Genomic DNA, 8,861 nt, shown 5'->3' with positions numbered 1-8,861 from the left:
TCGGCTCACTGCAACCTCTGCCTCCTGGGTTCAAGCGATTCTCCTGCCTCAGCCTCTCCGGTAGCTGGGATTACTGGTGCCCACCACATTCAGCTAGTTTTTGAATTTTTAGTAAAGACGAGGTTTCACCATGTTGGCCGTGCTGGTCCCGAACTCCCGAACTCCCGAACTCCGCCCACCTTGGCCTCTCAAAGTGCTGGGATTACAGGTGTGAGCCACCACGCCCGGCCCAGAGTTTACTTCCTGATGGAGGCTAAACGGCGTTCCATTGTGTGTTTGGACCACCCTGTGTCTCTCCATTATTCTGTGGAGGGACCCTTGGGCTGCTGTGAACGGTGCCACTGTGAACGCGGGTGTGCAAATGTCTCCCCGAGTGGCTGCTGTCTATCCATGCGGGGCAGACCCACGAGTGGGACTGCTGGATCTGCCTGAATCTCTGACCACAGTGCTGCCCCAGCCTGTTCCCGTCTTCCTCACTGTCTGGTGTCAGGAGTTCTCACGTGGCCTGCCGAGGCGCCGTGTGTGTTGAATGGCGTGGCTGTGGTTCTTGGAGGGTAGCTTGTGACCTCGTGACTCTGCTGTCTCTCTCTCTGTCCCTCTTGCCTGGTCCAGGTCGCCTTTTGCTGCTGGTGCCAACAAGGACTCACTCTCGGCCTTCGAGTACCCGGGGCCCAAGCGGAAGCTCTACAGTGCCGTGCCCGGGAGGCTCTTCGTCGCCGTCAAGCCATACCAACCCCAAGTCGACGGCGAGATCCCCCTTCACCGTGGCGACAGGGTCAAAGGTCAGTGTCTGCTAGTTGTCCTCTGTTCCTGGAGTGAGGTCAGGCTGGGGCTCTTCAGCCAGCCTGCTGTGGGGACGATGTCCAAGGCACTGCTTCTCCATGGAAAGTACAGACCCCTGGAAGGACAGGAATGGGGAACAGAGTGACGGTCCCAGATCCTTTCCCTCACTCTCCAGGAAGCTGCTGCGGCATCCTCAGTGCTGGGTCTCAGGGATGGATGAGGACACGCCCATCGGGAATGAGATTCCACTTGAGAAGTGCAGTGGGGGAGCCAGATGAGGGCGCTGAAGAGCAGAACTCCTTTCCATCTGGAATCCCCTAAGTCTGAAGTGTCGGGGGCGGGCCCTGGCATGGGTCAGCTTTGGGGTCTCCAGGTAGATGGTCCGGTGTGACCTGAGGCCTGGGGCCTGCAGTGTTCAAAGGAAGGAAGTCTACCAGCTTGGAAGGAAAGATTCTCAAAGTAGAATCCTGGGAACCAGCGTTGAGAAGCCTGTGGGGGGGCCATTGTCAACACCGGGTCAAGGGGTTAGACGTTGTTCCTGGGGTACTGGGGAGCCAGCGATAGTTTCTGCCCAGGGGAAATCAGGTGTGTGAGGCACTGCAGGAAGATAAAAGTAGGGTTGGAGGGAAGTTGGCAGTGGTGGCATCTGAGGCACGCAGCAGAAGCAACATGGCAGGTGTGGGCTGCAGGGGTTGTGTGGGGTGGTAGGGAACTCACTGGGTGCAGCAAGAAAGGCCCAGCACACGTGGCCAGCACACCCAGGCCCTGCCGTTGGAGGGCGGGCTTCCAGAAGATGCGTGGCACGGGTAGAAGGTGTGGCCCTTAGGGGTCAGTAGGCCCGGTTCAAATCCCGCCTTCCTCAGCTGGCTGCCGCCTGGCCCCCAGCAGATAATTGACTCAGTTCCTTTCTCCGAGCTGCACACTGATCAGGTCAGCTTGACCTGGGTTACTGGAGCATTCTAATGACGGCAGAGTCCCGCCCTCATGCCTGATGGCCGGTGTTCCTGCTGCACACATATTTCATCATTTGATAGCATCAAACAAGTCCCTGGAGCTCTATTCATTTTTTTCAGTTATTTTTCTTTACATTAGATCATTTCTATTGGTTATTGTTTAAGTTCACTTACTGTTTCCTTTGAAATGTCCCTTTAGCTGTTAAGTCCATCTTTTGAGTTTTATAATTTCAGAAATTATGTTTGCTAGCTTTTCCAGGTATCTATTTTTATGGTTGCCTTTTATTTGCCAAGACCTCCTATTACTCTGTTGAGATTTTTTTGTTCATTAAAAACTTGTTTTTTTGTTTTGCTTTTACAACATTGTAGATTGGTAATTGTCACTTTGAAATCCCTCACACTTACCCCATCAACTTGGCTGTCTCTCTGAGGACCAGTGCTGAGAGCCACCTTCCCTCCTCCCCACTGAGGCCAGCCCTGAGATGTCGGGTGATAGGGATGTCAAGGCCCCGCAGGTGGGGAGCAAGAGGGGCCATCTGTGCAGGGATCAGCGCCAATGCTGGCCTTGTTAGCAACCCCTTTCTAGGAAGTGAGAGCCGAGGTTCCTAGTTAGAGAATGTTTTCTGACCAGTCTGTACACTCAGGGCCACCCCCTAGGCCCAAGTGGGAGCCAAGGAGGTTCACTGTCCCTCCAGAGCAGGAAGGGATACATGGTCCTCCTGTCCAGGCCTGTCCCCGTTGTAGAAAGGAGAAGCCTGGGTCTCAGGGGTTGGAGGGTGGGAGCTGCTCCTCTGTGAGTCCTGCTTGGAGCTCACTGATGCCCAGGGAGGAGGCTGGGGTGTGGCTGGCAGTTCCTGTAGGGCAGCCAGGTTAGTCCTGGACTTGCAAAGGGGCAGAGAGGCCTGTAAAGATGAACCTGGAGCCTGGGGCTGGGCATCTGTGGACTCACTCAGGCATACCGACCCATGCTCCAGGAGGGGCAGAGCTGCAGACAGGCTCCCATGCTGTGAACTTGGCATGCATCCCCAGTCCCCTAGACATAGAGCAGAGGCCCATGGGAGTGGGCACTGAACAGCTGAGAGTTCCTCGGAAGGGACCCTGAGTTTGCACCATGGATGAGCAGGAGGTCAAGGGAGAGGGGGAGCCAGCGATGAGCCCCTCAGTGGGCCCGAGTCTCCCACAGGCCAGCAGTGGCAGGCAGACTTGAGGACCCAGGACTCGCAGGGGTCGTGGGACATGGCAGGCGAATCCACATCTCACACCTTGATTCCCAGCAGCTCTGGTGGCCTTCAACTGTCCAACTCCCTGGGTTCGATAGAATGATCCAACAAAGGAAAGAAGGAAGGTCACCTGACTCCTGTCCAGGCCCCAGGACTGGGCCTCCTTGGTCTCTCTGTCCCTCCCCAGCACACTGGAGCCCAGCAGCACCTCCTCAAACACGACCAGACGGGAACCCGCCCCTCGCAGGAGTGCAGGGCGTGTGGGGAGCTGGGCCTGTCTCCCAGGGAGAACAGAAATGACGGAGCTTGGTTCCAAAACTCACACTTCAAAGGATCGATGGCAAAGGACTGCTGTTCTGAAAAGAGATTCGAGTGGGCCGCGCAGGCCATTTGCACACAATTGGCGCAGAGCCCCTTCCTGCTGCCAGCGGCGCCGCTCTTCCTTCCTGCCGAGCTGTCGGTGCCTCCCGCCCTTCACAGGGTGGCCCGCGCATCCTTGCTGCCTGCATGGCAGTGCTTAGAGGCGGGCGGGTCGAGCTGATCCACTGCCTGCAGAGCCCAGGCCCTTTGGAGGAATTCTGTCCCCTTGACATCAAGGGAACAACCATTGTGGGCAGGAAACCCAGCTGCCTGGCTGGCAGGGGCAGGTCTGGGAGGGTTTCCAGAGAAACCAAACTCATTTTTTGCAGTGGAAGTCGGGCCCGGGCAGCAGGCAGGCAGGGTGGCTGTGACAGGTCCCAGGGTGGCCCTGGGGTCCTGCTGATAACATTGCTACTCCTGGCTCTTTCAGAAGGCTAAATTTACATCTCCTCCATGCAGTCCCATTTGGGAAGGGGTGGACGTTCCCAGTAGACAGTTGGATACCATGTACCTGGGAAAACATACCCAGCATTTTTCTCCTAAAATAAGGGGTGCCCAAGAATAGGTATGTACATGTTCTGATTCCCCCACTGACCCTCCTTTTTTTTCTTTCTTTTCTTTTTTTTAATTCAAGGGCTCTTCTTTGTCCTTCACTGTGCCTGGCACATTCTTCCCTCCACCCCTGATAGTTCTTTATGTGAAATCTGGCATCAGGCCCCTGAGCCAGAGGCCTGTCCAAGCTGTGTACCCTGAGACAGAGCCCTGTCCAAGCTGTGTACCTGGGTGCAGTGTCTCAGCCTCTCTTACCAAAGTGCCTGCATCTGAGACATGAGGGGAGTTTGTTAAATGTGCAGATCTCCTGACCATCCATCCCTACATCTGTAGAATTGTGTCTCCAAGGACACAGCCTAGGAATCTGAATAGCTAACAAGCTCCTGAGGTGATTTTGCAGCATTCCTGACTGTGACGGATTGTAGACCCTCTGCAGGCAGGACTATGTTTTCTTCTTGTTTCCCAAACATGTGACACAGTGCTTGGAATGGGACAGATGATGGATGGATGAAATGGCTGGATGGGTGGGTGGGTGGGTGGATGGATGAGCAGGCGTGCAGGCAGATGGACGATGGGCAGGCATGCAGGCAGATGGACAGATGGATGGACGGATGGATGGAGAGGCAGATGGATAGGCAGATGGGTGGGTGGATAGGCAGATGAATTGATGAATGGGTGGACAGGTGGATAGATGAATGGGTAGGTGGATAGATGGATGGGTGGATGGGTAGATGGGAAGATGGATGAATCGGTGGGTGAGTGGATGGATGGATGAATGGATAGATCAATGGAAGGGTAGATGGGAAGATGGATGAATGTGTGGATGGATGAATGGATGGATGGATGGATGGATGGATGGATGGATGGATGGATGGATGGATGGATAGATAGATGGATAGATGGGTAGATAGATGAATGGGTAGATGGATAGATGAATGGATGGATAGGTAGATGGATGGATGGATGGATGGATAAATGGTTGGATGGGTAGATTGGAAGATGGATGAATGGGTAGATGGATAGATGGATGGATGGGTAGATGGATAGATGGATGGATGGGTAGATGGATGAATGGGTGGATGGGTAGGTGGGAAGATGGATGAATGGGTGGGTGAATGGATGGATTCATGGATGGATAGATGGATAGATGGATGGATGGGTGGATGGGCAGATGGAAAGATGGATGAATGGATAGATGGATGGATAGGCTGATGGGTAGATGGGTGGATGAGTAGATGGGAAGATAGATGAATGGGTGAGTGGATGGATGGATGGGTGGGTGAGTAGATGTGAAGTTAGGTGAATGGGTAGATGGATGGATGGATGGGTAGATGGGAAGATGGATGAATGGGTAAATGGATGGATGGATGGGTGGATGGATGGATGGGTAAATGGATGGATGGGTGGAAATGTGGTTGAGTTTGATGGGTGGATGGATGGGTAGATGGATGGATGGGTGGGTGGGTAGATGGGAAATTGGATGAATGGGTAGATGGATAGATGGATGGATGGGTAGATGGATGGATGGGTGGATGGGTAAATGGGAAGATAGATGAATGGGTGGGTGGATGGGTGGATGGATGGATGGATGGATGGATGGGTAAATGGATGGATGGGTGGAAATGTGGTTGAGTTTGATGGGTGGATGGATAATGGATGGAGGGGTGGGTGGATGGATGGGTAGGTGGGAGGATGAATGGATGGATGGGTGGGTGGGTGGATGGATGGATGGATGGATGGATGGATGGATACATGGTTGAGTTTGGTAGGTGGATGAATGAATGGATAGATGGGTAGTTGGATAGGTGGTGAGTGAATGAGTGCATGGCAGCATGAAAGAATGACAGAGCTCTAAACAGCAGTGTGTGTTTTGTCCCATACTCTCACCTCCATGCTTCCATCCTGGTTTTCCTCTGCTCAGAAAGCAGCTATCCCTGTGTTTTCCCGTCAGCTCCTCCTCCAGGATTCGGCTGCCATGTCCCTTCCTCTGGGAGTGTCCCCGCTCCCACCTGCCATGCTCCATCTCTACTTTTTGGCTCAGGCCACACAGGCCTCTGATGCAGAGTGTAGCAGAGTGAGCATGGTCATTTTAGGGGTTCATTTATTTAACAGATGCACAATGAACCCCTGAGGGTTCCTGGCCATGGGTGAGGCCTAGGGAAGCAATGATGATTGACCCTGCTTGCTGGAAGCCCCCATTCTGGCAAGCAAAAAACAAAACCCACGACATCGCATTGCCAATGCTGGGGGGTGGGGGCATGGGGGATGCCCACGTTTTTGCTCTGTGATATTAGGTGGTGGACAGTGAGGCCATCCTCCTCTTCTGAAGCTCCTCCAGGTGTCTGCCCCAACTCCTGCATCATCTTTGTGACCCCAGAGCCCAGCACAGTCCCTGGCCCAAGTAAGTCCTGGGTCAATTTAAGCAGAAGGATATGCGTATTCAAGAACACCATGCATGGCTTGAAAGTAAAGATGGCCCAGAGGTACATTAGAAACCAGGGAGTTGGGTACAGAACAGGAGAAATGCTGGGTCTCAGCTCCTCCCTCCTCTGCAGTGACCTGGCGGGTTTCTGTACCCAGGCTGGGGTCGAGGGGAAGAAGGTGGAGCGTAGCAGTGGGGTCGGAGCCACCCCTGCCCCAGCTCATCCAGTACAGGGAATCACTGCTGCTTTCCAGTTTGCAAGAGAGCTGCTGAGGCAGGGAGCAGCCCACTGTGGTGGCCGTGGTGAGGATGGCAGGGCTGGCCCTTCTCCAACCAGCTGATGCCCACTGTGGCCTCAGGGAGCATTTGGGGCCCATAGAGAGATCTGCAGTTGGTTCTCACAGGTGCCTTTAAGCCTCTGTGTTGGAGCAGACATGATGTTGAGGATGGACCTTCCTTTTAGCCAGGTTTCCCAGGGCCCCCAACCATGTCGTATATGCTCCTCCCCATGTCCTCATGCGCTGGGTGCAGTGCCTTCACCTGCTCTCCACCCACCATTCAAAGTGCTGCCTCTTCCCACAGCGCTTGCCCGAGTCTCGCCGCGCCCCCTCCTTGCTTCAGTAGTCTTCCTCCTGCCCCTCGGTTTGGCTGGAACCGTTCTCCTCTGATCCTCTGTGGTAGAGTCAGTCCTATCACACCGTGGCTCCCCTGGAACTCTGGGGCTCCAGGGACAGGGTCCTTGACAATTTTTCCAGCCGGAGCACCCCAGGGCAAGGCAGGACTCCAGACTCCAGAATTCACCTGGTCGCCTGGTCAGAATTCACTCTCAGAATTCACCCTATTGTTCTGCATGGAGGAGGTGGGGCCACAGAGAGCACAGGAGACCCCGGGGGGCCCTCAGCATCCCAGTGATGGGGCCAAGTCTCTGGCCTCCCAGCCCAGTGCTCGCTCTTGTACTGCTGGGTGGAGGGGACTTCCTCTTCTCTTCCACCTCTTCTTACCCGGGGTGTGGAGTCTTTACTTTTGAATGAATTGCATCAGCAAACAATGGGGTAGCCAAGCCCAGCCCCTTCCTCACTACATGAGGAACACCCATTCCTACCTGGATGCAGATGTTCTGTCAGGGAGGCACTCAAGGCACAGACCCCTCTCTTGCTCCGCATTCTCTGAAGAGGACCAGCAGGTACTATTTGCACAACCAGAAACCCGGAAGTGGCCCCTCCTCCATTCCCCTGCACCCTCGGCCCAGATCCTGCTGTTTCTATGCCCCTGATGCAAAGTCTCCCCGTGCTGGGGGACCCCTCTCAGCACATGACCTCTGCCTCCTTGTACGAGCCTGCTGGAAACAGCCTTTCGTATTTTTGGTTGGTCTTATAATAACGATAACACATCCCGAAGTGCATACTGGATGGAGATGAAATCTGGACCTAAAAGGCATGATTCTCCCAGAGAGGGGAGTTTGGAAGGAAAGTCAGGCGAGAGTGTTGAGTCCTCATTCCACACTGGGCTCACGTGCCTCTGATTCACGCATAGCAACGCTTATGAGCGAGATAGCATTGTCATGCTCTGATAAATGAGGAAACTGAGGCACAGAGAGACTGAGAAGCTTTCCCAAGCACCGCATAGCCAAGATGGCGCAGAGCTTCCGTGGAAGAAGATACAGTCTCTACCTGTGCTGTTCCCTTCTCTCCAGGCCCATACAAAACAGCAGAATGACCTCACAGCCGTGAAGGAAGGAGAGCGTGGGTATCTTTGTGGGCACTGGCTCCTAGCGGCACAGCAGCAAGTCCTTAGCCTCTCTTTGCAGCCCAGGGTACTGCTCTGAGATGACTCTCTCAGGTCCAGGGTTCTGCTGGGAAACTGGGGGGCATATCCCGGTCAGCTAGGCTGAGAGGAGCCCACAGGCCCCGCATCAAGTTTTGGAGGAGATGCTTCAGGCAGTGATGACGAAAGGAGCTGGGCACATTCCTCAGCCCCGGGCTCAAACCTCCCTGAGCCTAGCACAAACACATCCCATCCTCCCATCCCACCACCATATATCTCTCAAACTCCCTGAGCCCAGTATAAACACCACCTGGAAAGTCTCCGATAAGGGGACAGCCGTTCAAGGTTACTGAAAGCACAGGAGCCAAAAGAATTTCTTTGTTCCCCTGCAACTTTCGGGCTATAAAAAGCAAACGCTCGCATTGTTCAGGGCCCTCTTGTATACTGTGTAAAGGAGGGACCAAGTTCGAACTTGTAGTAAAGATCCTTGCCGCTTGGCTTTGACTCTGGACTCTGGTGGCTTGCCGCTTGGCTTTGACTCTGGACTCTGGTGGTCTTCTTTGGGGAACAAACAGTCTGGGCATAACAATGATTGTCCTGGTCACCTGGGATGTGGCTGATAGGTTTCCGTTAGGTCATTTCTTCAGGTTCTTAGGAACTTATAAAGTGGGGGTTTTCAGTTCCATTAACTTTGAAAAATCATGGGCTGACCGGTTCTCTGTCTGGCCTTTGAGTTAACATGAGGGCTAGAGAAAAACACTTCTGGGGCCATGATTCCTCTTTCAGCAGGGCTAGTGCCTTTGGATC

At 54.0% G+C, this 8,861-nt stretch overlaps 1 protein-coding gene across 1 annotated transcript in view; it reads left to right on the top strand.

Annotated features, from left to right (window-relative positions):
- The window catches only part of SHANK2 (SH3 and multiple ankyrin repeat domains 2), a 669,522-nt gene that overhangs the window by 325,245 nt on the left and 335,416 nt on the right, over positions 1–8,861 (top strand). Inside the window, exon 13 of the mRNA XM_011987076.1 lies at positions 613–782. Within this exon, the coding sequence (XP_011842466.1) occupies positions 613–782 (170 nt within the window). The remainder of the gene's footprint in view (positions 1–612; positions 783–8,861) is intronic.

The sequence above is a fragment of the Mandrillus leucophaeus genome, unplaced genomic scaffold (genome assembly GCF_000951045.1).
Source record: "Mandrillus leucophaeus isolate KB7577 unplaced genomic scaffold, Mleu.le_1.0 Scaffold30, whole genome shotgun sequence".
In the NCBI taxonomy this organism is placed as follows: domain Eukaryota; kingdom Metazoa; phylum Chordata; class Mammalia; order Primates; family Cercopithecidae; genus Mandrillus; species Mandrillus leucophaeus.
The sequence above is the reverse complement of the archived record's forward strand: the minus strand, read 5'-3'. Positions and strand labels throughout refer to the sequence as shown.